Below are 27,679 nucleotides of genomic sequence, written 5' to 3'. Positions count from 1 at the left end.
TTCGGCTCCGCATTTCCTAGTAATGTGGCCACTCGCTGAAACCAAAATGAAGCCCAATCCCACCCTCTTCTCTCCAGGAGGAAGGAATGTTAATATCTCGCCTCCATGTGAGTTTTTCCTGCCGAGACCATGGCAACCAGATCCCCTCACAAAGGGACCGGCCTCCCCAAACAGGAGCCCCGCACAAACATTTGACTTTCTTCAAGGCAATAATATTAAAGCAAATTCCTTGTCTCTGCCAAACACAGGATTCATTGTGAGAAACTTCCAGCTTCCTTAGTGAGATAAGTCTTCCCTCGTTACCCAGGTTCACGGGTACCATTCTCTCCTGAAACCTGACACTGACAAGCCACGTTGTGAGCGGAGGCCCTGGTGAGTGCGGTGTGCCTGTGGAAGGCCTCGAGGGAGGCCCCTTCCGGCCCTTCGCTCCCACAGGTGCCCTCCGCCTGTGTTGCTCGTGGGGAGCTTCCGGGCTCTCACCTTGCTCTGCAGCAATGATGGAGGCTTGGCTGCAGCAGCTCTGGAGACACGGCCCACCGTCCGTCTCAGGGCAGAGCAGGTGCTCGCCACCCCGGGTGCATTTCCTGCCTGCACCTGTTTATGCCCCTGGCTTTTTGACATCTGGGATCACCTGGCTAACTCGGTTGAGCTGGCTAAACTTTAGGGATTAATGCTAGAAATTAAACTGCTACCTGGTCCAAAGCCCCCCCACCCTGTGGAGGGGCACTGCTCCAGGTTGGAGGACGCAGAGAGGGTGGGCGACTCTGCGTCTCACTTCTGTGCAGCCGCGCAGTCCCAGTGGTGCCGTGAGTTTGCCAATGCCCCCCCTCCTGGAACAGGGCAGCCCCCGTGGGGCGGGAGCCCTGCCTGCCCCTCCGTGTAGTGGAAATGGGAGAGGGACATGGGTGTGGCTGAAATGCACACTTGGCCACTGTCCCCTCAGACCCACAACTTTCTGCAGCTTATCTTGGTTTGGACCAGAGAGATTTACTGTTTAATTCTGTGCACATCTGCTTTGCTTGTGTGACTTTCCTGGCTGCCCGGTGTTACCAGCCTTGTTTGCAGGGAAAGTGGGTATCCTGCCCCTTGGAGCCTCCTCAGCACCCTCATTTTGGGCTAAATGCCGCCTCTGATCCACCTGCCATCGCATCCAAGCTGAGCTTGCCACACGTCCATTTCTGCCGGTTACTCTTGGTTCAGATGCCTTCCTTGGCTACCCCTGCCGGCAGGGGACGTTGAACCTTCTTAGCCCAACAGGCAGTTCCCACGAAGCTGCCCAGTGCCTGCGTTCCCAACATAGGCTGCCCCAAATAATGTTGTCTGCCCAGACTGCCCACCGCCCACAGAGTGGCACCCAGGATGGTGGTCTGCCCTGGGCTGCCTGCTTCTGCCGGTTTACGTTCTTAACAGCCTCAGGCTCTTGCCACAGCTCCCTGACAGGGACCCTCTAAGCCTCCCTAGCCCTGTTTTCACCCGTTCATTTGGCATTTAACCATAGGTCTTCGTTCAGCTCTTTTTCCAGCTCAGTTGTGATATCTTTGAAGACAAAGACTTTTTGAAACTCCTGTTAAAATATAATATCCACACAGAAAAGCGTACATCGTCATCGTACGGCTGGATGAAGGTTCGCAAGCTGAACACACCATGTAACCGGGACCCCGAGGAGGAACAGACGATCACAGCCCCCAGAAGCCCCCTCAGGTCCCGCTGGTCACCCCCTTTCCCCAAGGGCAGCTGCTTTCCTAGTTTCTCACAGCACAGAATAATTTTGGCGGCCCTTGTGCTCCAGGCCAGTGCCCCTACCCGGCAGCCGCTCCCTTCTCTGCCCAGCAGCCTGGGAGAGGCGCCCACACTGTGTGTGCAGCCCTGGAGGGTGTGGAGGGTGCCTTCTTGTCATGTGTGTTGCCAGCTTTTCCGTTCTGCGCTTGGGTAGTTCCCAGTTTTGAGCTCTGATGACACCGCTGCTCTCGGTGGCCGTGAAGATTGAGCTCTGCTGGGTTGACGCTGTGGGTGTCTGTTACAGTCAGAGCTGGGTCATGGGATGTGCACCCACTCTGGTGTTGGGGATGCTGGCCGCACATTCAGCTCATCACAGAGCTGCACGTCAAGATAATCACCCTCCAAGCATCCAGCTCAGTGACCTCCACCAGCCCATCACACATGTGCAAACCGCCTGCTGAGCATCCAGCCCAGTGACCTCCAGCCCATCACACACACGCAAACCACCTGCCGAGTGTCCAGCCCAGTGACCTCCAGCCCATCACACACACGTGTGCCAGCCCCCAACTTCCCCCTTGTGACTGGATCCTGACTTTCATCAGAGTAGACTTTACAGACTTCCTTCCAGGGGTATTTTAATTTTGTTTAAAAAAATATTTGCAGGACTTAGCTTAGTGCTGTACTCGGTAAAGGTCCATCTCATTTGTTTTCCCTTCAGTGAGCATATCAGACTTTAATGAAGTGCCCGGTGGACTCTGTGTTTTATCCTTGTTCTTATTATGCCACCTACCAGAGGCGGAATATTGTCTCTCTCTGACTTTCCTTTCATTCCTTTGAAAGCTGACGCACGTTTTTGGTGGCAGTGCAAAATGTTCCTAGCTTTCTTAGAGAATATCGTATATTGGCCGGCGCGGTGGCTCACACCTGTAATCCCAGCACTTGGAAGGCCGAGGTGGGCGGATCACCTGAGGTTGGGAGTTCGAGACCAGCCTGACCAACATGGAGAAACCCCAAATACAAAATTAGCCGGGCGTGGTGTTGCATGCCTGTAATCCCAGCTACTCGGGAGGCTGAGGCAGGAGAATCGCTTGAACCCGGGAGGCAAAGGTTGCGGTGAACTGAGATCGCACCACTGCACTCCAGCCTGGGCAACAAGAGGGAAACTCCATCTTGAAAAAAAAAAGAATACCATATACTAAGCTCTAGGAAAGAGAACTGCTGTGGGAAACTGAATTATAAGAGTTTTGCTCTTCTTTTTTCCACAGTCGGATACTCTAAAAATCAAGCAGTTGCCCAGAGCTCAGGGTCTTACCTTTGCTTTTTGGATTCGGTAAGTAACTTTCTTTCGTTTGTAATGTGTACATGTGTACATGTTGGTTGAATAATTAAATGATCTTACATTTTAGTGTGGTTCTTGAAAATCAGTTTTCTAATGATTATTAGACTAATAATGTATTAGTCCGTTTTCATGCTGCTGATGAAGACACAGCCGAGACTGGGTAATTTATAAAGAAAAAGAAGTCCAATCGACTGGCCGTTCCCTGTGGCCGGGCCGGCCTCCCAGTCGTGTGTGTCTGACGTGGCGGCAGGTGAGAAAGGCAGCTTGTGCAGGGAAACTCCTCCTTTGAAGTCCGTCAGCTCCCCTGAGGCTCACCCACTATCACTAGAAAAGAAAGGCCCAGCCCCGTGACTCAGTGGCCTCCCAGCAGGGCCCTCCCACGACACGTGGGAATTGTGGGAGTGACAATTCAAGGTGAGATGTGGGTGAGGACACAGCCCAGCCATATCAAAGTTATTAGACAACCTTAAAAATTAAGGTCAATAGGTTGTTGCTATTTAATTGCACTTAATGAGTTAATCATGATTAACATTGTACATTGATATAAAATGTACATTGATATAAAATTGATATAAAAATGTACATTGATATAAAAATGTAAAATTGCACAGCAGACAGCGATGTAAGCAAAATGAAGATAAACTGGGATGAAATCGGAAAATATGGTACTTAAAAGATTAATAACCTTACTGATTAATAAAGGTTGATAAGAAAACACTAAGAAAAGGCCAGGCGCAGTGGCTCACGCCTGTCATCCCAGCACTTTGGGAGGCCGAGGCGGATGGATCACCTCAGGTCAGGAGTTTGAGACCAGCCTGGCCAACATGGCAAAACCCCATCTCTACTAAAAATATGAAATTAGCCAGGCGTGGCGGGCACCTGTAATCCCAGCTACTTGGGAGGCTGAGGCAGGAGAATCACTTGAACCCAGGAGGCGGAGGTTGCGGTGAGCCGAGATTGCGCCATTGCACTCCAGCCTGAGAGACAGAGCGAGACTCCGTGTCAACAAACAGACAAACAAACAAACAAAACACCAAGAAAAATAGATAAGTAGGCAGAGGACAGGAGCAGACTCTCAGAAGTGGATGTACAAACAACTAATAAACTTTCTATGAATTTAAGTCATTTGTATTCAGACACAGATTAGTGAGATTCTTTTAAAAACTGAATTAATAACACTTTAAAAAATGTAGATAACTTAGGCCGGGCGCGGTGGCTCATGCCTGTAATCCCAGCACTTTGGGAGGCTGAGGCGGGCGTATCACGAGGTCAGGAGATCGAGACCATCCTGGCTAACATGGTGAAACTCCGTCTCTACTAAAAAATACAAAAAAAATTAGCCGGGTGCGGTGGAGGCGTCTGTAGTCCCAGCTGCTTGGGGGACTGAGGCAGGAGAATGGCGTGAACCCGGGAGGCGGAGCTTGCAGTGAGCTGAGATCGCGCCACTGCACTCCAGCCTGGGGGACAGAGCGAGACTCCATCTCAAAAAAAAAAAAAAAAAAAGTAGATAACTTAGTATTGTGGACAGTCTAAATTGATGCCATCTTGTCAGTGTAACTTTGCATTTTCTATCAAGAGCCTGAAGAGTGTCCTTCACTCCTCAGCTTTCCTTCTCGGCCTCTCTGAGAACAATTTGGATACAAAGAAGCTTCAGGTCGTTGACTATGATGGAGAATAGAAACGTTAATGTGGGACAGGAGGGTCATGGTGGAGAAGTTTCCGGCGGGTCTCCATGGGGGTCACTGTTTATAAAGACTTTTCAAAAACAGCAGGACAAATGACTGAATAACAGGTAGTTGCTTGTATAGTCTACACTCGACTATAGATATTTTAAAAATTACTTTAAAATAAACTTTAAGAACATTTATCTGTATTTGTCCCTTCTCTGCGGCCGGGTTCCTGGGCTTCTGTGCGTTCCTGGGTTGCGGCTCGGCATCTCCAGGCCGCCCTGGCCCAGGCTCCTGCCTGTGCAGGGATTCACGCAGGACCCGCCTGTTCCTCTCCTCCCGACCCAGCTCTTTTCCTTGATCACCAGAAGCCTCTGCACAAGGTCTTGGTACATGTGGAGGTTAGGGAGAGGCGTGCCCGCACAGACGGGGTAGAACTGAGAATCACCGGCCGGCCCGGGAAGGCAGAACCCCCAGGCGACACCCGCAGCTGCGGCCCCGTCCTGGTGCCTGGGTCTCTTTCTTCTCGTCTCTTTTCTTCTTAGACCAAAACGCCTCAGATTTCTCCCGTTTTCTTTTTTTTTTTTTTGAGACGGAGTCTCGCTCTGTCGCCCAGGCTGGAGTGCAGTGGCCGGATCTCAGCTCACTGCAAGCTCCGCAGCTCCGCCTCCCGGGTTTACGCCATTCTCCTGCCTCAGCCTCCCGAGTAGCTGGGACTACAGGCGCCCGCCACCTTGCCTGGCTAGTTTTTTTTTGTATTTTTTTTAGTAGAGATGGGGTTTCACTGTGTTAGCCAGGATGGTCTCGATCTCCTGACCTTGTGATCCGCCCGTCTCGGCCTCCCAAAGTGCTGGGATTACAGGCTTGAGCCACCGCACCCGGCCTCTCCCGTTTTCTTACGCAGAACCTTCAGCCCTCTCTCCTGACCCTTCCCTGGGCTCATGTTTTTATGCTCAGATGGTCCATCCAGTGTTTTCCTTGCTAAGACAGTGTCCACCAAGGACAGCTCAGCCCACCACATGGAAAGTGGTGCTTTGTTGTCTTTGGGTGACAGGCTTGTGGTAATCTTCGTTTTCGGTTTAAAATTGTTCTTCCTGAAGTATTTTGTGGCGATCGTATGTTTTCTCCAGCGACAGCAGCAGCAGCAAGATTCCAGCTGGCGACTGGCGGGAGATGAGAACCTCCTTGTCCTTGCAGCATCTTAAAATCTCCCCAGGACACAGGTCCCAGCTGGGACAACTTCGTTTCCATCTTGCCCTAGGAGAAAAGAGAAAATGCTGAAGTCATCCCCTTCCCTCCTCAGTCTCCTTCATAGCTTTCTTATGTTCACCGAAGGGTGGGAAGGAAAAGGTTCATGGAGGTGTGGGAGATCCAGGAGAGAAGCTCGGTGGGCCCTCAGAAGCCGGGAGCCGGGACAGAGTGGAGAGCGAGGCCCAGGAGTCGCCTGACAGGGCAGTGCTGGGATCTCACCAGTGAGCTCAGCAGCAGGAACAGCGTGAAAGACAGGAAGAAGCGGGGAATCGGGCCCTCGAAATGCCTTTTAGCTGTCCGGGAGAGAGGACAGGAGAGATGAGAGTGGATCAATGTCCAGCTCTGTCAGTCTCAGCCACCATGGGACTGGGAGAGCAACAGGGAGGGTGTGCTGGGAGCGGAAGCCCACTGATGCCAGGGGTGTCCGAGAAAGACCGTGGTGCAGAAGTCTGACCCGGGAAGCCTTGCTCCCAACACTAGGGACCTGAATTGTTCTCAGGGTTTAGTTTAAATAAATCGTGGAATAGTGCTAAGATAAAACTTTGGTAAGCTTTGGGGCCGGTGTGGTGGCTCACGCCTGTAATCCCAGCACTTTGGGAGGCCGAGGTGGGCGGATCACTTGAGGTCAGGAGAGTTCGAGACCAGCCTGGCCAACATGGCAAAACTCTGTCTCTGCTAAAACGACAAAAATTAGCCGGGCGCGGTGACATGCACCTGTAGTCCCAGCTACTCGGGAGGCTGAGGCAGGAGAATTGCTTGAACTGGAAGGCGGAGCTTGTAGTGAGCTGAGATAGTGCCCCTGCCCTCCCTGGGCCTCAGAGTGCAACTCCATCTCAAAAACAACAGCAAAAACCTTTGATAAGCTGTGGGCAGCAGCCAGTTGCATTGGGATCCGTAAGACCAGCTGGCCGTGGCACGCTTGCCCTCCTGGTGACTGGTGGGGTGTCTGGGAGGGAACAAACAGGGCACAGAACCTCTGCATTATTTGGGGTTCAGTGTGGGACACACAGATACTGCCCTGGGTCTTCAGACTTTATCACAGAGTTTAGATTTGGTCTTCATAGTTCAGAAACCAAAAACCAAAACCACGACAGAAGAGGAAGGACCCTGAGAAAAGCAGAAAAAGTAGAAAGACAGACGAATTTATGAGGCAGGGAGATTAAGCTGTGTAAATTTGAGGACAGGCTAACTCATGTCCTCTTGGTTCCAAAGAGACATTTTTACAGATCCGTGGTCTCATTTGTCAGCGTCTAGAGAGAACATCATCAAAAACGGGTTTCCTTGTATTCAGGGGTTTGATTCCCTGCCACAGCGGTGTCTTTGTTTCGTATTGAAGGTGCACTGAAGCATCAGCATCATGAAGCCCCCACAGGAGGAGGGAGGCCTGGGAACAAGCGCGTGCTGGGACCCCGAGCTCGGTCTGGGTCGGAGGCCGGGCCTGGTCTGACCCGTCGTCCGGCCCCTGAGCTCGGTCTGGGTTGGAGGCCGGGCCTGGTCTGACCCGTCGTCCGGCCCCTGAGCTCGGTCTGGGTCAGAGGCTGGGCCTGGTCTGACCCGTTGTCCGGCCCCCGAGCTCGGTCTGGGTCGGAGGCTGGGCCTGGTCTGACCCGTCGTCCGGCCCCCGTGCCTGGCTTAGGAGCAGGTCTGCAGATGTTGTGAGGCTGGGCCTGTGGGCAGCTTCCCAGGTGCTGGCTGCCCTGTGGAGTTGATGAGGACAAGAGGTGAACATCCTGGAAGGACGCCGGGGTTTTGCCCGGCTGACCAGTATGAACGTCACCTGAAACTCACTCTGGATCCAGTATGTGCAGAGGGCGTTAGAGCAGGGCAGATACGGTTCCTGACCTCTAGGGTTGGCAACTGAGGACAGTTTAAACAGATCTTCACCTTTTGCTCATGAAGTGACTCCATCCTCCCTGGGACCCGCCCCACACCCACTGCTGTCAAGAGTGGAGCCTCACTGCACACCGTTCTCGTCACGTGACAGCGCCTAGACGGCTTGTCCTCCAGCCTATTAGGTGGGCTCAGGTGTCCGGAAAGGCTGTGGAAGGCCTCCCCCGTGATTGTCCCATGGCCAGGTTCCTAAGGGGCAGGGGTGAGTCCTCACAGAGCCCTGTCTAAACGTGGCGCTGTCCTGCGAGGGACCCGTGGGTGCTCAGGCAGCTGTCGCTCAGTTTACGCCCTTCCCCGCCGGCCTCTGATCGATCAGTGCCTGACGCGGCGTTTCCTCCTGGCACACGCTGCTGTGTTCTCTTTGGTGTTTCCTCCTGGCACACTCTGCGTGTTCTCGTCTCGGTTGTTTGTGTTCTTGGAAACTTCAGCAGAATAAAAAAAAGAAAACAAGAAGCCTGGCTTTTAAAGAAAATAGACTTTAAATATCTCATTCATTACAATGATTTGGGTTCCAGGCCTCTTAGAAATGTTCAAATGAAATGTCTATGACAAGGTCTGCAGAGCAGCTCCACCCAGGGGTCCAGCGGTTCTTAGAGCGCTGCCTGCTTCTGAGCTGGCCAGGTTTTCTTTTCCTTTCGCCGTTCAGGGTTTCAGGGTGGAGAGCCTCTGTCTGCCCCCTCCTGTCCCCCAACTCCCGTCCTCGCTGGGGAACCGGCCGCGTCCCCCGACTCCCTTCCTCGTTGGGGAACCGGCTGCGTCCCCCGACTTCCGTCCTCGCTGGGGAACCGGCCGCGTCCTTCCTCGCTGGGGAACTGCCGCGTCCCCCGACTCCCGTCCTCGCTGGGGAGCTGCCGCGTCCCCCGACTCCCGTCCTCGCTGGGGAACCGGCCGCGTCCCCCGACTCCCTTCCTCGTTGGGGAACCGGCTGCGTCCCCCGACTTCCGTCCTCGCTGGGGAACCGGCCGCGTCCTTCCTCGCTGGGGAACTGCCGCGTCCCCCGACTCCCGTCCTCGCTGGGGAGCTGCCGCGTCCCCCGACTCCCGTCCTCGCTGGGGAACTGCCGCGTCCCCCGACTCCCGTCCTCGCTGGGGAACTGCCATGTCCCCCGACTCCTGTCCTCGCTGGGGAGCTGCCGCGTGGTTGTCCACATGCACAGGAAGCCACGTGGCCTTCCTGGAACTGCCCCGAGGCCTCTGAACTGGGGCTTCAGGTGAGAGGAGAGGGACACGTCTGGCTGGGGTGAGAAGGGCCGAGGCGGGGCGGGCGCTGCAGACAGGGACGGCCCAAAGGCTCTGTCTCCACTTAGCCAGCTCTGCAGTGTTGTTGTGGCAACCCCGAGGCTGTGGGGAGGGTTAGACAATCCTGGCCGTTCTCATCCTCGCTGCCAGTCCTTGAACCGAGGGGACAGGGATGCAGCGGTAGCCGGGCCCCAGACCCCAAGCAGCAGCACCATCCAGAACCCTCGCAGCCGCCAGGCGCTCTGAGCATGGCCTGTGGCGCCCCAGGCCCATCCCGCCTCAGAGGCTGTTCTCCTTTCCTCCCCTACGGCTGCCGTAGGCCTCCTTCCCCGCTAAGTCCCTTTATTTCTTTACTTTCCCACCTGTGGTTTTGCATCTGCTTTATTTGCGCTCATTCTTCTGCTGTGTTCCTAACCCTTGAGCTGGGCCCTTCCTCTCCAGGCTTTTGTTTTCTAATGTAAGATTTAAGCAACTGGTTTTCCTGTTATGGAGAAGTTAGTACGTAGGGGTGTCCGTAAATTTGAATATAAAGCTCTAGTTATTATTCAGTTATGTTTCCTAATTTCCATTATGATTTCTTCTTTGTTTTTCTTTTTTTTTTTGAGATGGAGTCTCACTCTGTCGCCCAGGCTGGAGTGCAGGGGTGCGATCTCGGCTCACGGCAACCTCCGCCTCCTCGGTTCACGCCATTCTCCTGCCTCAGCCTCCTGAGGAGCTGGGACTACAGGCGCCACCACCTCGCCCGGCTAATTTTTGTATTTTTAGTAGAGATGGGGTTTCACCGTGTTGGCCAGGATGGTCTCGATCTTTTGACCTTGTGATCGCCTGCCTCAGCCTCCCAAAGTGCTGGGATTACAGGCGTGAGCCACTGCGTCCGGCCTCTTTTTCTTCTTTTTAAATTTAGATCTTAGGATCTCAGGAGCCCAGAATCAAATTAATCATGTCCCTTGGTTCAGGACACATTCTCATCATTTGTTCAAGCACGGCCCGTTTTATTCGTCTCTGTGATTATAACGGTACCTGTCTTCCTGGGTAGCGACTAACCGAGGCCAGTGGTGCAGGTGGTAAAGGAATTTACCAAGACAGCTGTAGGTCAAGAAAGGCAGTTTTATTTGAGAAAGCACGGGGCGCGGTGGCTCAAGCCTGTAATCCCAGGACTTTGGGAGGCTGAGACGGGCGGATCACGAGGTCAGGAGATCGAGACCATCCTGGCTAATACGGTGAAACCCCATCTCTAGTAAAAAAAAATACAAAAAAACTAGCTGGGCGAGGTGGCGGGCGCCTGTAGTCCCAGCTACTCGGGAGACTGAGGCAGGAGAATGGCATGAACCTGGGAGGCGGAGCTTGCAGTGAGCTGAGATCCGGCCACTGCACTCCAGCCTGGGTGGCAGAGCGAGACTCTGTCTCAAAAAAAAAAAGAAAAAGAAATGATTGGCCAGGCGCGGTGGCTCAAGCCTGTAATCCCAGCACTTTGGGAGGCTGAGACGGTCGGATCACGAGATCAGGAGATCGAGACCATCCTGGCTAACATGGTGAAACCCCGTCTCTACTAAAAAATGCAAAAAAAAAAAAAACTAGCCGGGCGAGGTGGCGGCGCCTGTAGTCCCAGCTACTTGGGAGGCTGAGGCAGGAGAATGGCGTGAACCTGGGAGGCGGAGCTTGCAGTGAGCTGAGATCCGGCCACTGCACTCCAGCCTGGGCTACAGAGCGAGACTCCATCTCAAAAAAAAAAAAAAAAAAAGAGAAAACACGAAGATAGGTTGCAAGAAAGCAACGGGCACATCAGCAGAGAGGAGCTGACTGGCCGGAGACAGAGCCTTGCCGGGGTTTTAAAGGCTGTGCTTGTGCTGGAGAGGGCCACGAGCAGTGCTGGTAACACTGAGGTTGCAGGGAGCTAAGCTGTATTTTTCTCTCAGCCGAGGGTCTGCTGATAAGTTGGGCAGAGGAAGATTGTGAGTTAGGTGAGTTATTTGTGCAGAAATGCTATGTGTCCTGGACTATGAGGAAAGGCAGACAGACGTACAGCCAATCTTTTTCTTTTTGCTTCCCCAGCTCCCCCGAGCCTGACTTCTTTTCCCTCATTAGGACTCCACACCTACATTTTTTATTTTCATAGTGTTACAAACACCCATGGACCTGCCACCTAAAACAAGAGCCAGCTCAGTCCTCTCACGTCTTGCAGGTGACCACGCGTATCCCCTGCCTCCTTCCGCCCAAATTCTCTGCTCCTCCCCCCTTGTTCTCCTTTTAAAATAAGTATTTGGTATCTATACAAATCTGAAAAAAAATTTTTAACTTCAGTCCTTTTTAACTTTATACAATGGGTATCACTGTATGTAGTATTTTGGAAATTTTAAACCTTACTGTTGTTAAGGTCCATCCATGTAGTTGCATCTCATTATAGTTTATCCAGGTTTTGAAAATTGCAGCAGAATTTACGTGCAGCAAAGTACAAGATTTCCGTGTGAAATTTGTGCACAACATGGATAATCTGCGGTGTCTGACAGCTCGCATGCCTGTGTAGCTAACACCCCAGTCAAGTGCAGAGACCTGTCCCTTGGAAGGACCCTGCGCGCTCCCGGCTCCGGTCCCCGCGGCAGCCACTGGCCCGACTTGGAGCCCCAGGGCTTCTGTTGCCAGCCCTTGAATTTCACACGTACGTGAAACCACACGGCTGTGCTCTTGCGTTTCTCTTTCCACTCGGCCGAATGATCGTGTGTCCCAGCCTTCGTATTGCTGGCTCCGTACTGTTTCCTCATCCTCGTGTGACAGACCCATGATTGTTTCGATGCTGTAGTCTCCTGCTCGGGTTACTGGAAGAAAGGCGCCGTTACCATTCCTGTCTGTCTGTGGATGTACCTTTCCGTTTCTCTTGGGAACTACCTAGGGGTGGAATTGGCACACCACAGGGAAAGGTATTTTTACCTTAAAGGAATCTGCGGAAGTTTTCCGGCGTTCGTGCTGTTCTGCCTTCCCGTCAGCAGGTGCGGGCTCTGCAGCGTTGACACCACGGCCTTCATTTTCATGATTCTCGTGGCCCCGAGCTGTGTCTCACTGTGGTCTGACATTTTCCTGATGGCTGGTGATGATGGTGAGCACCTTTTTGTGGGTTTATTGGCCATTCATAAATCTCCTTTCGTGAAATGCCCTAATCTCACCTTTCATAAAATTGAGTTATCTTTTTTTTTTTTTGAGATGAAGTCTTTCTCTGTCACCCAGGCTGGAGTGCAGTGACACAGTCTTGGCTCACTGCAGCCACCGCCTCCCAGGTTCAAGCAATTCTGCCTCAGCCTCCCAAGTAGCTGGGACTCCAGGTGCCCACCACCACACCCAGCTGATTTTTTGTATTTTAGTAGAGATGGGGTTTCCCCGTGTTGCCAAGGCTGGTCTCAAACTCCTGAGCTCAGGCGATCCACCCGCCTTGGCCTCCCGACATGCTACGATTACAGGCGTGAGCCACGACACCTGGCCTGTTTATCTTACTAGTAATGAGTTAAAGAGTTTTGTGACATAATCGGGATACAAGTCCTCTGTCAGGTGTATGGATTGTGGATATTTTTTCCCTGTAAGTGGCTTTTTTTTTTTTTTTTTTGAGAGAGTCTCACTCTGTCACCCAGGCTGGAGTGCAGTGGCCCAATCTCGGCTCATTGTAGCCTCAGCCTCTGAGGCTCAAGCAGTCCTCCTGTCTCAGCCTCTCAAAACACAGGGATTACAGGCATGATCCACCGTGCCTGGCCCCTCTTCATGTTTTAATGGTGTCTTTATGAGCAGAAGTTTTTAATATCAGTGAAGGCCAACTTATTTACTATTTTCTAGTTAAATTTTTTCCTAAGAAACCTTTGCTTACCCCGAAGGAGAAGTTGCATTTCTCTGGTAGCTTCTAGTTTTGACTTTCCTGTCGGCGTCTCTTGTCCGTCTCTAGTTAATTTTTGTATGTGGCGTGCAGTAAATGTCAAGGTTAGTTTTTTTTCATGTGGCTATTCAGTCCCAGCATTATTTGTTGAAGACCTTTCTTTTCTCCATGGAATTGTGCTGAAGCCTTTGTTGAAAATCACTTGGCCATGTGAGGTTGGGTTTGTCTCTGGGCTCCCTGCCCCGCTCTGTGTATCTGTCGAGGGTGGGTTTGTCCGCGGGCTCCCTGCCCCGCTCTGCGTGTCTGTCGAGGGTGGGTTTGTCTCTGGGCTCCCTGCCCCGCTCTCTGTATCTGTCGTTTGCAGTTCGTTTGGTTTCTCTGCTGAGCAAACCTGCTGCGTGCATCCACCTGTCCTCCTGTGGACGGGCTTTTGGGCTGCCGCCTGGTTTTTGCTTTCAGGAATGGTGCTGCCGTCGCCCGTGCACAAACCTCTGGCTGTGCACGTGTGTTCCTCTTAGGTTTGTACCTGGAAGTGGAATTGCCAGCTCCAAGGGCACGGAAGAGAGAGACCTGCAGACACCGGCACTCTTGCTGGCTCTCCAGCACTCAGAATTCCAGGGGGTTCACTTTCCTGGCAGGAGTCAAGGGGGCCTCACCGCGCCTGGATTTGCACTTGCTGGTCATGGGTTACGGTGAGCATCGTCTTCTGTTCTTGGCCTTGTGGGTTTCCTTTTCTGTGAAAAGTGTTTGCATCTTTTTGCCCATTTCTCTTTACCCCTTGAAACCACCAGAACTCATGGAAAGTTTCAAGGATACTGCGAAGAACTTTTTGTTCTCCCTGAGCCATTGGCATAGGCCACCAGCCTCATGCGTGTCATCCTGGGTACGTTCTCCTGCAGCCCAGGCCTCCCCTCACGACAGGAATGTGCTCACTGGGACACAACTCACACCTGGTGCCGGGCCAGGCCGTCCCAGTGGTGCCGTGGCAGAAGTCCCTGCTCAGAATCGCGCTGCGTTTAGTTGCCCTGTCTCTGTAATCTCCTCCACCTGGAATACCCTCAGCCCCACCTTGACGCTGCTCTTCTTGATATTTTGAAGGTTCTGAGGCACTTTCTTTGTGGAACACCTTGACACCTGTGCTCTGTTTCCTCACAGTGAGGTTAGGCCGTGCAGCTCTCTCCGGCACATCTTGGAGGTGACACGGCCTTCTTGCTGCCTCCCTCGCGCGTGTGGTTTTGATTTGCCTCTTTGCTGAGGGGGCTTGGCTCTAGCACCTGGGGCAGGTTGCACCTGCTGTGTGGAAAGGCGAGGACAAGCACACATCCTGCTCCTCATCAGGCTTGCAGTGGGCACCTGCACTTCTTTACGTGTGTGTGGACTCCGTGGTGTCGGTGTGTGTGTGCAGGCTCCACGGTGTCTGTGTGTGTGTGGACCCCGTGGTGTGTGTGGGGGGAGTGGGGGGGCTCCACGGTGTCTGTGTGTGGACTTCACGGTTTCTATGGGTGTGTGGACTCCGCAGTGTCTGTTTTATTTGAGTTATCAGTAGTTACTGTCACTTACTGTCACAATTTGGCCAGCGAGAAACCTTTCAGACTGGCCTCCGTGCCCTTTGACTAGGCCCCATGACCCTGGAGGACATCTTGCTCCTGGAACGGGGACGGTGGTCTTGCGGCTGCTGGCTGCTCTCTGCTCTGGAGATCCTGGACAGTGGTGGCCGTTTGCTGCCCTCTGTTCTGGCTGATGTGTCCAGCAAGGTGTCCGGGGGGGGTTGGAGCGCTTTGTACCCCTGAGCGGCATGGCCTGGCCCCCTGGCTGCGGCTACGGCGTTCTGGACCGTCCACAGCATCACAGTGTCGCCCGTCCAGCTGCAGAACGTGGTCCAGGGCAGGCCAAGTGTCGAGGGCATCATGGACCTCAGGCCCCTTACCCAGGCCTGACCCACAACAGGCCCCCGCAGCTTCCGCAGGCTCAGCCCCAGGGACGTGTTAACACGCGTGGGTTCGCCTCTGGGCCAGAGTCCTCTTTTCCTGGTGGGGCTGGGGCCCTGCACGGTTCCCAGCTTTTCCCTCCACATGGAGAGCCCGGTCTCTACACAGGACACAGATATTTATCCCTCAACAGTTGGGGCCCCCCATGAAACCCACCTCATTTGGAGACTGGAGGCGGGTGAGAGGACTCTGCTGGCCACATCCATGCGTGTCTTTCGCGTGGTCTGGCGAACTCCGTCCGAACTGCCGTGTGGTCTTGGAGCAGACTTGATATCCAGTTCAGGAAACTATTCAGAAAGCCACGGAGCACCACCTCCCACAGGGAGTTGATGCTGAATTTAGAAGCAGGGCCCGCCAGCCTGCAGGACCCCGTGCAGAGGCTGCTGCTGAGGTGGCCACCTGCTGCAGCCGGGACCACCTGAGGCCTGCACTGGGCGCTCCTGTGCAGACGACCGGGAGGGCTGCTCTGCTGCCTCAGCACATCAGGGACGCTGCCTCCAGGAGTGGACACCTGGAGCCTCTTGTACGTTCACCCCTGTTTAGCCTTTAGGTCCAACAGGAAGTGTGGGGACACAGGACCTCGTATCAGGCAAGTCCTCCCCCCACGGTGCCCTCCAGCATCTCCAGGGTTAGAGAACACGGTCAGGTGTTTTCTCTGGCGAGGCAGCAGGAACCAGCGCAGAGTCAGTAGGGGAGGAAGCACTTTTGAATTACTAATTTGCAGAAGATCAAGAAAGGCAATTCAACCTCCTTTGTGATGAAACATTTTGTCCCACCGTGTCCCACGGCTACCGAGGGCTGTAGAAGCGTGGGCCCATCTCACCCATGAAGAGGTTTCCACTTTCCCTTCCAGCTCTTCGCTGCAGCTGTGGGAGGTCGGGAGACGTGGGGGTGGGAGGAAGGAGAAGGGGCGCCTCCCAGCATGCATTTAACAGAAAGGGGACACGAGGCCACGTGCTTTGTCTTGGGTGGTTTTGAGAGCAAAGCATTTCACCACAGAGCTTGGTGGTGACCAAGAGAATCCTGAATCGTGCTATTTTCCCTATATTTAGAATGACACGCTGGTCAGTAACTAATTAAATGCAGATGCAGCTAGCTGAGTGAGGAAGTGTGTTTTTCCTCATCTCTTCATCACAGGCCACCTGACTTCTGTATTTGACTTGTCGGCTTTAGCCTGGAATTGTTTAGAAAAGAGTGTTGGTATCAGCTGTGTGGAATCTGCTGCAACTTAGAAAATAGCGGAGAGGAGCCAATGTCCGTTCACGCTGGTGTAGGTGGGGCAGGGACAGGGCTAAGGTAATGTGGGTTCACGCTGGTGTAGACGGAGTGGAGACAGGGCTAAGGTAATGTGGGTTCACGCTGGTGTAGACGGAGTGGGGACAGGGCTGAGGTAATGTGGGTTCATGCTGGTGTAGACAGAGTGGGGACAGGGCTAAGGTAATGTGGGTTCACGCTGGTGTAGACAGAGTGGGGACAGGGCTAAGGTAATGTGGGTTCACGCTGGTGTCGATGGAGCGGGGACAGGGCTGAGGTAATGTGGGTTCACGCTGGTGTAGATGGAGTGGGGACAGGGCTGAGGTAATGTGGGTTCATGCTGGTGTAGACGGAGCGGGGACAGGACTAAGGTAATGTGAGTTCACACTGGTGTAGGTGGGGCAGGGACAGTGCAGCCAGGGTACAAGCAGGCAGAGGAACGTGGAAGGGGGAGATTGGCTGAGTCTTCCAGCCTCACCTTCCTCCCAGGCTGGAGGCTTCCTGCCCTCGAACATCAGACTCCAAGTTCTGCAGCTTTTGGACTCGGACTCACACCCGTGGTTTGCCAGGGGCTCCCCAGCCTCGGGCCGCAGAACGAAGGCGGCGCTGTTGGCTTCCTTGCTCCTCGGCCTGCACACGCCTGCTGTGGAACTTCCCCTCGCGATCGTGTGAGTCGGTATTCCTAACAAACTCCCTTCGTCTGCACGTCTCTCCTAGGAGTCCGGTGCCTGCAGGGAACCCTGACAACTACAGGGGCCAGTGCGGATGCCCCGGTGCCTGCGCTCCCGCTGCAAACACACCACTCCCTTCCTTTCTGCTGTATTTCTCCTCTTCTTTTCATTCCTAAGGCAAAAATTGTGGGCTTGTGTTTTAGACCCAAGGCCCGGCGTGGTTGTAGCTGGTTCAGGGGCCATGTGATTTCAGTGGCGGCTGACCCCAAAAAGGCTGAGTAGGGTTGATTGCAAAGCAGAGGACGCCCTCGATTCCTGAGCCAGAAGGTCCCTCTCTGAACGGGAAGCTGCAAATCGGCAAAGCCCTGCCTGTATAGACGCCCCCACCCCTACTTCTGCCCTCTGCGAGAAGAGCTGTTCCTTTCTTAACCCTGATGTTCACGAAGGGTGTTCCTGAACAGAGGAAAAGCAGGAAAACAGCCCTGAGAGGGCCCACCTGGCTACTGCAGCCTCATGTTTCAAAGGCGCCATCGCTAGGCCGCATATTTACCCGCCCGTGTTCCTCGGCCCCGTAACGTGTTATCCTTGGCAGCCTGCAGCTCCCGAAAGCCACTGGACTTGGTATTTGCTTAAGGCGCTCGTGCCCCAGACATTGGGAGATTTTGAAATATCTCTGTTTAGGCAGAGTGTGTTCGTGTTAAGGCTTCGCGAAGGGGAGTGACCGGGGCATTGTGGCTTCTCCAGGGCGCTGGCTCCGAAACCCACTGACAGGGAGTGACCATGGCGAGGCACACGCTCCGGGTCTCACAGGCGGACTCTGGTGTTTTTGGAGCTTCCGAGTGATACTTTTACAGCCAGTGCCGGACTGGGTGGCACATGGGCTGCCTTAGGAGCCCCAGTTCTTACCCAAAAGCTGAGAAACAGTTGCCCTTCTGAGTGCGTTTGTAAGACAGTGCTCCGAGCTGTGTGTCCCGAGATGCTCAGATGGGGACTTTGTCTCATGAAGGGTGAGCTGGAGCCTCACCCCCGAGTCCTCACTTTTCTCACCTCTGCCTGTCCTGCCGGAGCCTCACCTGTGGGTCTTCACTGTCCCCACCTCACCTGTCCTGCGAGTCCTCACTGTCCCCTCCTTACCTGTCCTGTGGGTCCTCACTGTCCCCACCTCACCTGTCCTGCGAGTCCTCACTGTCCCCAACTCACCTGTCCTGTGGGTCCTCACTGTCCACTCCTTACCTGTCCTGCCAGAGCCTCACCTGCGGGTCCTCACTGTCCCCACCTCACCTGCGGGTCCCCACTGTCCCCACCTCACCTGCAGGTCCCCACTCTTCCTGTCTCTGTGCATCATCTTCGGTGCTCTGTCCACCTTTTTCATTCCTGCCACTGACTGGGGCTGCCCCCCTTCCTCATTCCTCTCTCTCTCTCTCTCTCACTCACTGTCTCTCTCTCTGTGCCTCTACCCTGTTAGAGTGGGCTCAATGAAACCGGAGTGCTGCTGTCTCTCTTTGTATCCCTAGGACCTAGTTCAAAGTTGGGACCCAGTAATGCTACTGTTTTTTACTTTGAAAGTGGCCAGACATTTGCAGGTTCACATGCCTCAGGTTCGCCCTCGTATTCGTTGGCCAGAGGAACAGCAGTGGGTCCATTCAGGACAGGCACCCCATGTGGGGTGTGCGGGTGACGTGAAAGCTCCAGGAAGAAAATTATCTTGTGGCAAAATCTCTAAGTAAAATTGCCTGGCTGAAGAGGACGAGTGTGGGCTGCTGGGCTGCTGGCATGGAGATGCAGAGAGGAGGACGGGGAAGGGGAGCTACAGACCTCTCTGATCTTGCTGGGAAGCCCAAGGAGGAAACTCAGTACCTTAGGTAGACTCCTTCTTCTTTCTCTGCAACACGTGGAGAGCCCATGGCCCGCTGCTGGCCAGGCCGCCCATGCTTGACAGGGAATGGCGTGTTCTAGGCCGCTGGTCCGTTTGGAAGACGGGAACAAACCCCACGGCTCCTGCCGCCCGTTGGTGTGGGTGGCTCTGGATTTATGCAGCCGTCAGTGGGTACGGAGGGGTCATGCCAGACTGGGGTCCCTGGGCACAGAGCGGAGGGGCCCAGTTTTTAGGACGCCTGGCTGAGGCCCTGCTGTTGTGTGGTTGGCTCCATCCTCCAGAGGAGAGATGACCTTCCCGGGGAAAGGGGCTCTCTGTGTGTGGCCCGGAGCCCATCTCCAGTTCCCCGATATGAGACCCGGGAAAGAGCAGGTGGCGTCTTCCAGCTTAGGAAGCTACAACCCCAGTTTCTTTGTTCATCCCGCTTCCCATTGGAATTGTCTGCTGGCCAAAGGAAATTCTTCTTGTCCTCTCTCCCAATTCAAAGGAATTCCTTTCTCCACGCCCTTCAGGGCAGAGCAAGAAGCCAGGGCAGAGCCTCAGCTGGGGAGGGGGCAGGTCTCGGACAGCACTTGATTCTGGGGTCTGCTGGGGGTGCTGTCAGAAGGGGAGGTACGCAACTTGGATTTGTATGTGTTGAGATGATGGTGGGTCTGTATGTACCGAGACGATGGTGGGTCTGTATGTACCGAGATGATGGTGGATCTGTATGTATCGAGATAATGGTGGGTCTGTATGTACCAAGACGATGGTGGATCTGTATGTATCGAGATGATGGATCTGTATGTACCGAGATGATGGTGGGTCTGTATGTACCGAGATGATGGATCTGTATGTACCGAGATGATGGTGGGTCTGTATGTACCGAGATGATGGATCTGTATGTACCGAGATGATGGATTTGCATGCAAGTCTGATTACTTTGTTTTCTTCTTATGCCACCACTACCGCTCTGGAAAAGGCCATGTTCTTCTAACTGTGGGTAGGGACTGGAAGAGACCTTAGAGCCGTGGAAACTGCATTTGGGGCACGGTGATGTTATGTGAAACTGAACATTTCTGATATTTTTTGTGGAGCTTGTGCAGCGATATGGTCTGGCTCTGTGTCCCCAGTCTCACCTCGCACGGTAACCTCTGTGTCCCCACCCAGTCTCACCTCACACGGTATTCTCCGTAATCCCCACGTGTTGAGGGAGGAAGCTGCTGGGAGGTGATTGGGTCATGGGGGCGGCTCCCCCCAGGCTGTTCTCTCTCAAGATCTGATGGTTTTATAAGGGAGTCCTCCGTCTTCCCTCTCACCTGCCACGTTTGTAAGACGGCCTGCTTCCCCTTCCGCCATGATTGTAAGGTTCCTGAGGCCTCCCCAGCCATGTGGAGATGTGAGCCAATTAAGCCTCTTTCCTTTTTAAATTACCAAGTCTTGGGTATGTTTTTATTTTTTATTATTATTTTTTACACAGAGTCTCACTCTGTCTCCCAGGCTGGAGTGCAGTGGTGCGATCTCCGCTCACGGGAAGCTCCGCCTCCCAGGTTCACGCCATTCTCCTGCCTCAACCTCCCGAGTAGCTGGGACTACAGGCGCCCGCATCCGTGCCGGCATTTGGCTATTATGAGTAAAGATGCGATGCAATTTGTGGACCTGTGCTTTTGTTTCTCGTGGGTAAATAAATACCTAGAAGTAGACCTGCTGGATGATACAGTATGTGTACATTTAACTTCGTAAGACCACCCCCCAAAGCTGGTTTCCGGAAAGGCTGGACCATTTTATCCGAGTTCCACACTCTTATCAAGACCTGGAATTGTCTTATTGTCTTTTTCCCATGGCCCTTTGCAGTGTGTTCGTGGCTCTGTCTCTCTGTGGCTTCAGTTTGCATTTTCCTGCTGACTGAATGTGTGAGGGTTTACTTAGGTGTGTATCGCGCATGCATGCACCTTCCTGTGTGAAGTGTCTGCTCAGATCTTTTGACTTTTTCTTTAAAGTTGTTTTGTCTTCTTAGTGTTGAGTTTTAAGATTAAAAAAAATCTGTATACAAGTTCTATCTTCCAGTCTATGGCTAGTCTTTTTTTTTTTTTTTTTTCATTTTCTTAAAAGTGTCTTTTGATGAACCAGAAGTTTTAAATTTTGATAATGACCATTTTATCACTTAAAAAAATAACATTTGTGCTTTTTGTGTTCTAAGAACCTAAGAAGCCTTTGTCTGCCCCAAGGTTTTCTTCATTTTCTCCCAGTTGTCTTCTGTTTCTGTCTTTCATACTGAGACCTGTGGTGCATTTCAGGTTAGTTTTTGAAGATGGTGTATGTGGGGGCTGCGGATTGTTTTTCACAGATGATGTCCAGTTTTTCCGATATTCCTGTTCTTTCTCTGTGGAATTATCTTGGCACCCTTGTTGAAAATCAATGGACTCAAAAAAAGCATAGATCTATTTGATCTGTTTCTCTACTCTGTTGTGTTGCACTGATCTTTATATTCCTCTTTATACCAATTTCACACTGTCTTGGTTACTATTACATGATTATTCTAGCAGCTGCAGGAATAAAGCTACAGCATAGCTTTATAGTAAGTCTCAGAATCTGGGATCGTAAGTCTTCCAGCTTTGCTCTTCCTGCTCTCAAAATGGTTGTGTTGGTTTTTGTCTTTTTTTTTTTTTTTAGGTCCTTTGAATTTGGCAAAATTTTAGAGTGAACTTGTCAAGCCTGCTGATTTTTATTGGGATTACATTGAATCTATAAATCCACTTGAGGATCTTAGTATTGAGTCTTGTAATCTGTAAACATAGTATCTCTCTCCATGTATTTAGGATCTTAGTATTGAGTCTTGTAATCCGTAAACATAGTACATCTCTCCATGTATTTAGGCCTTCTTAAATTTCTCTCCAGAATGTTTTGTAGTTTTTAGGATATGGGTCTTCAACATAAATGTAATAAAATATATCTTTAAGTATTTTGTGGGTTTCAGTGCTATTGAAAAGTGGTATTAATTCATTTCCAAGTTTTATTGCTATAAATATGCTACATTAGCTTATTCTAGTAAAGGGTTTTTTTGCATATTCTTTACAATTTACTATGAAATGATTATGTCACCTGTGAATAAGGATCCTTTTACCCCTCTCCAATGTCTATTCCAATCTTCCGTATTCCCCGTTCTTGGTTCAGTTCATGATACTGACTAGGACCCTCCAGTACAATGTTGAACAGAAAGTGCTTCTAGCAACAACCTCATGCTCAAATTTCTTGTTTGTTTCATCATTTTCATTATGAAGAAAAACACATACAGAGAAGAGCACAAAACACAGATGTCCATAAAGTGTCATTAAAGTATCATAAAGCAAATATCCGTGTGGCCACCATCGAAAATAACCACCTCGGAAGCCCCTTTCTTGCCCCTTCCCAGTGGCCTCTTTCTCTGTCTTCCCCACATTAAATGCAGGTGGTTCTCATGGGTCCCAGCCGAAAACGCGGGGTGTTCCCCAGTCCCCGTCCTCACAGGTCCCCGAATCCCGTGTTTCCTTCCAGCCCTGGGAGCGGCAGAAGCGTCACGTGGCCGTGGCCTCTCCCCCCTGCGCTCAGAATCAGCAACTCTTTGAGACGCTGGTTTTAGGAATAACTGGATGGTCGGGATGACGATCCACTCCCCTGGGCTGATTTTGGCTCCCGTTGGGCAGGTGGGCCGGTGGGCAGGTGGGCCGCTGGGCTGCTGGGCAGGTGGGCCTGTGGGCAGGTGGGCCGCGGGGCAGGTGGGCCACTGGGCAGGTGGGCAGGTGGGCCGCTGGGCCGGTGGACAGGTGGGCTGGTGGGCTGGTGGGCCGCTGGGCAGGTGGGCCGATGGGCAGGTGGGCCGATGGGCAGGTGGGCCGATGGGCAGGTGGGCTGGTGGGCCACTGGGCAGGTGGGCCAGTGGGCAGGTGGGCCGGTGGGCAGGTGGGCCGGTGGGCAGGTGGACAGGTGGGCCGGTGGGCAGGTGGGCAGGTGGGCCGGTGGTCTGGTGGGCAGGTGGGCCGGTGGGGCCGGTGGGCAGGTGGGCAGGTGGGCAGGTGGACAGGTGGACAGGTGGGCCGGTGGGGCCGGTGGGCAGGTGGACAGGTGGGCCGGTGGGCCGGTGGGGCCGGTGGACAGGTGGACAGGTGGACAGGTGGGCCGGTGGGGCCGGTGGGCAGGTGGGCAGGTGGACAGGTGGGCCGGTGGACAGGTGGACAGGTGGGCCGGTGGACAGGTGGGCCGGTGGGCAGGTGGGCAGGTGGGCCAGTGGTCTGGTGGGCAGGTGGGCCGGTGGGGCCGGTGGGCAGGTGGGCAGGTGGACAGGTGGACAGGTGGGCCGGTGGGGCCGGTGGGCAGGTGGGCGGTGGGGCCGGTGGCAGATGGGCCGGTGGGCCGGTGGGGCCGGTGGGCAGGTGGGCAGGTGGGCAGATGGGCCGGTGGGCCGGTGGGCCGGTGGGTAGGCTGGTGAGCTGGTGGGCCGGGCCCCATGGCCTCCCCGGGGCGCCCTGCTCGCCTCTCTGGGCTTTCCGGCTCCAGACCTCGGTCTTTGGTCCTTGTGGCCTGTGTGGTTCTCCGGTGCCTTTCAACAGGCATTTTGTTTTGTTTGAGTATTTTTCTAGCTCTTCTATGGAGAATATTGTTCTGAAGCAACTTAGTCATCCGTTCTGGGAAGTGGACTCAGCACCTGGAGTGTCCGTGCCTTGCCTGGCCTGGGCTTTGTAAAAGTGTGTGCTGGTGTCCTTATCGGTCTCGGAAATTTCTCAGCCATCGTTTCTTCAAAGCTTGCTCATTTCCAGTGCGCTTTTCTCCCTCTCTTTCTGGGACCCTATTACGCTTTATAGCTCTTTGGTTTTTCTTTTCTTTTCTTTTTTTTCTCTGTTTTCCATCTTCTGGTCTTTTCATGCTGAATTCTGAATAATTTATTTTTATGTTCAAATTCGCTGATTATCTCTTTAGAAAATCTGTTTTGCTGTTAAATTTGTCTGTGTTATGCTTAATTGGGCTTTGTATTTTAGTTCTAATAGTTCTATTCTTGACCGGGTGTGGTGGCTCACACCTATAACCCCGGCACTTTGGGAGCCAAGGCGGGTGGATCACCTGAGGTCAGGAGTTTGAGACCAGCCTAGCCAACATGGTAAACCCGTCTCTACTAAAAATGTGAAAATTAGCCGGGCGTGGTCCTGGGCACCTGTAATCCCAGCTACTCGGGAGGTTGAGGCAGGAAAATTGCTTGAACCCGGGAGAAGGAGGTTGCAGTGAGCCGAGATCGCGCCATTGCACTCCAGCCTGGGTAACGAGCAAAACTCCGACTCAAAAAAAAAAAGAAAAAAAGTTCTGTTGTTCAAGTTTGTCCTTTACTTTTTGTGTGTGGTAAAATGTATATAACATAAAGTTTACCACTGTAGCCATTTTTAAGTGCTAGTTCAGTGGCGTTCAGTGCAGTCACGTTGCTGTGCAGCCTCCACCGCCCCCCTCTCCAGATCTTTTCCGTCTTCCCGAACTGAAGCTCTGTCCCCATCGAACAGCCCAGCCTGCCCCAGCCTCTGGCTCCCACCCGCCTCCGTCCGGTCTCCATGACTTTGGCTGTGCTCAGGGACCTCTTGTGACAATATTGGGCCTTTTATGACTGGCTCATGTCTTGTATCTTTTAGTTTTTTAAATACCATTTGCATAGATTTTTAAAATATTTTGTGTGTGATAATTTGAATATATCAAGTCTTTTGTTGTCTGGTATTTTGTCTATTTTTACTTACATGCCTGGCTGTCTTTGCGTACTGGCCACTTTATTCGAACCGTTCTCTGTGGAGTAATTTGACACCCAAGGATTCTCCTGCATCGCAGATGCTGTCCTGCCTCTGCTGTGGCGACGTAGCCAATTCCCCCTGGGAGGTCAGATCAATCCCCAGGCCAGCACAGAGAATCCCTTTCTGGGTGTGGACTCAGGCATGAGGAGCCCAGAGGGGCCGGGGGTGGTCTCAGCTTCCATCTGCGGCGTCATCGTGTGTCTCCTGGTGGCCGTGTTCCTCCCTGGGACTCAGGCCTCTGGGCCTGTGGACCGTACGTCAGGTGAACAGGAAGAGGAGCTCCCTAGTGCATCCCTGGGGTGTGTGAGTGCCACTCCCACGTCCGCCCCTCAATTCCTGGCCCCGTGAGCCCTGGCTGGGGAGAAACAGCTCCATGTCCCGGAGGCTCATTCGGAGCCAACACGGCCTCTGGAGAGCCTCGCCCTGGCCCTGCCAGCGTCGCCGCTGAATGGTGCCGTAGCCGGACCCCCAAAGGCTGCCCCACCTCTATCCGACCCATGGCTTCAAGATGGTAGGGGCGTGTGAGGTAAGTTAATTCCGGGAGCCCGGCCCGTTGCGGCCCTTCTTTGGCTGTTAAGTGAGTTCCTTGGTCAGAAGCAAAGTCCTATGGGAAACCATGATGCTGGATGAGGCATTCTGCCCAGTTTTAACCCTGACGTGTAATTGCTACGAGACGGGGTGAGTTACATACCCTTTTCCAAACCTCCGTTTTCTTGGCTACAAAATAGAGACAATATTAGCTGTTCTGTCTCCAACCACAGAAGAGTGTGATAAATATCAATAAAATGTGTACGTGAGTGTTTTGTAAATGCTGAGGCGCATTAAAGACCCATTCATTTGTTCTACAAATATATTTTTGAAATTTTTAGGGATCGTTGTACATGTTCACAGAGCACGCGTGGTACCCGGGACGGGCACGCCATGTTCGTGGGGCATGCGTGGTACCTGGGACGGGCACGCCATGTGTCATGATCCAGTCAGGGTAACTGGACCATCCATCACCTCAAACATTTATCATTTGTGTTGGGAACATTCCAGATCTTCTAGCTATTTTGTCTTGTTTTTTGAGATGCAGTCTGTCTGTCACCCAGGCTGGAGTGCAGTGGTGCGATCTCAGCTCACTGCAGCCTCCACCTCCAGGTTCAAGTTACATGGCCTCCTGAGTAGCTGGGACTGCAGGTGTGCAGCACCGTACCCGGCGAATTTTTTTTTTTTTGGTAAAGACGGAGTTTCACCATGTTGGCCAGTCTAGTCTCAAACTCCTGACCTCAAGTGATCCTCCTGCCTTGGCCTCCGAAAGTGCTGGGATTACAGGCGTGAGCCACTGCGCCTGGCCATAAAAGTCTTCTAGCTATTGTGAAATATGCAATAACTTACGGTTAACTGTGGCCACCCTGTTGTGCTGTCGAACACTAGAACTACTCCTTTTTTTACCCGACTGTAGTTTTGTGTCCATTAACCAACCCCCTTCATCCTCCCGCCGCTGCCCTTCCCGGCCCCTGGCAAGCATCGTCGTCCTGCCTCCGTGAGATCGTCTCCTCAGCTCCCGTGCGTGGGTGGAAACACCGGCATTTGTCTTTCTGTGTCTGGACGCTTCGCTGAACATAATGACCTCCGTGTCTTACCGATATTTTTGAGGGCCAGCTCCATAGAGGAACGGGTCCGGCCCTGGTTCTAGAAGGTGCAAGAGACCTTCCCACAGGACATTTCAGCCTGGGCTTGGGGCATGGGTGATTAGGTGCCTGGACCAGGCAGGGGTCAGAAGGTTTGAGGCTCCCCTGTGTTTGAAGGTGGGCAGACGTGCCCCTTAGGTGGGGCCTGCAGTTCCTTTGAGCCTCCTCAGCTCTTCTTTTTGAAATACCTGTCAGGGTCATACACAGGTTTTTAGCCTTCCCCCTCGTCCTCCCTTCTCCTCCCTCCTCCACCCTCCCTCCTCTATTCTCTCTCCCAAACACCCACTTCCCTCCCCCCTCCACCTCCCTCCTCCCCCTCCTGTTCTCTTCCCTCCTCCCTCCCTCCTCCCTCCTCCCCTCACCCTCCTCCCTTCTCCACCCTCCTCTTCTGTCCTCTTCCCTCCTCCCTTCTCCTTCCATCCCTCCTCTCTCCTCCCTCCCCCCCTTCTCCTCCCCTCCTCTTCTGTCGTCTTCCCTCCTCCCTCCATCCCTCCTCCTCCCTCTTCCATTCTCCACCCTCCTTTATTCTCCTCTCTCCACCCTCCTCCCACTTCCCGTCCGTCCCCAGCCTCCTCTCCTCAGCCCCACTAGGTTCCTCTCAACTTCCCTCAGGTTTGTTGGATGATCTGAATGTTCTAAGGCCGTTTTGCTGGAATAAGAGACATAAATATGGGTCTTTTAGTTCATCTTAGTGTTCAGCTTAAAAACAAATATCCTCCCAATGACATTATTCTTATTTCTTCTATTGAGTATATTTGTATATTTAAATGACTACTTTGCTGTTCTTCCACTCAAAACGTTTTTTTATCATGAGATAGAATGTACCCACAGAAAAACGCACAAAACATAAATATCCACTTTACAAGTTAATTATGAAGCAGATATTTGTGTAGCTACCACTCGATCAGTCAGTGCTTATTGCCGGCACCTTAGGGGGACTGTCCCGTCCACGCCCCCACCTCGACTTCCCCTCAAAAAGTGACCGCTCTTCTGATCTTCAGGGTTATAATGTTGTTGCTTTTGTGGTTTATATCCGTGGTCCCCGGCCTTTTCAGCCCCAGGGACAGGTTTTGTGGAAGACGATGTTTTCACAGACCCGTGGTGGGGGTGTGGTTTCGGGATGAAGCGGGTCCACCTCAGGCCGCCGGCGTGCGTTAGATTCTCGTAAGGCGTCTGTGAACTGGATTCCTCGTGTGCGCAGTTCACAGCAGAGGTTGAGCTCCTGTGAGGGTCTAAGGCAGCCGCTGCTCTGACAGGAGGGCAGCTCAGGCCGTGGTGCTTGTCCAGCCACTGCTCACTCCTGCAACCTGGATTCCTCACGTGCGCAGTTCCCAGTGGAGTTGGAGCTGCTGTGAGGGTCTAAGGCAGCCGCTGCTCTGACAGGACGATGAGCTCAGGCTGTGACGCTCGCCCGGCCGCCGCTCACTCCTGCTGTGTGGCCTGGTCCATGGCCTGGTACCAGCCCACTGCCCGGGGGTTG

General features: G+C 53.1%; 1 protein-coding gene across 7 annotated transcripts in view; it reads left to right on the top strand.

Annotated features, from left to right (window-relative positions):
* The window catches only part of B3GNTL1 (UDP-GlcNAc:betaGal beta-1,3-N-acetylglucosaminyltransferase like 1), a 120,474-nt gene that overhangs the window by 13,653 nt on the left and 79,142 nt on the right, over nt 1-27,679 (top strand). For 6 of the 7 annotated variants that reach the window (XM_033181734.1, XM_033181735.1, XM_033181731.1 and 3 more), the window contains exon 4: nt 2,985-3,049. In XM_033181734.1, coding sequence (XP_033037625.1) covers nt 2,985-3,049 — 65 coding nt within the window. Of the gene's footprint in view, nt 1-2,984; nt 3,050-8,512; nt 8,533-8,721; nt 8,773-8,980; nt 9,077-12,088; nt 12,196-13,475; nt 14,379-27,679 lie in introns of those variants that run through there. The other variant, XM_033181728.1, reaches the window with a different exon arrangement.

Source organism: Trachypithecus francoisi, unplaced genomic scaffold (assembly GCF_009764315.1).
Source record: "Trachypithecus francoisi isolate TF-2019V2 unplaced genomic scaffold, Tfra_2.0 Lachesis_group20, whole genome shotgun sequence".
Lineage (NCBI taxonomy): Eukaryota > Metazoa > Chordata > Mammalia > Primates > Cercopithecidae > Trachypithecus > Trachypithecus francoisi.
This window is presented reverse-complemented; position numbering and strand designations above follow the sequence as displayed.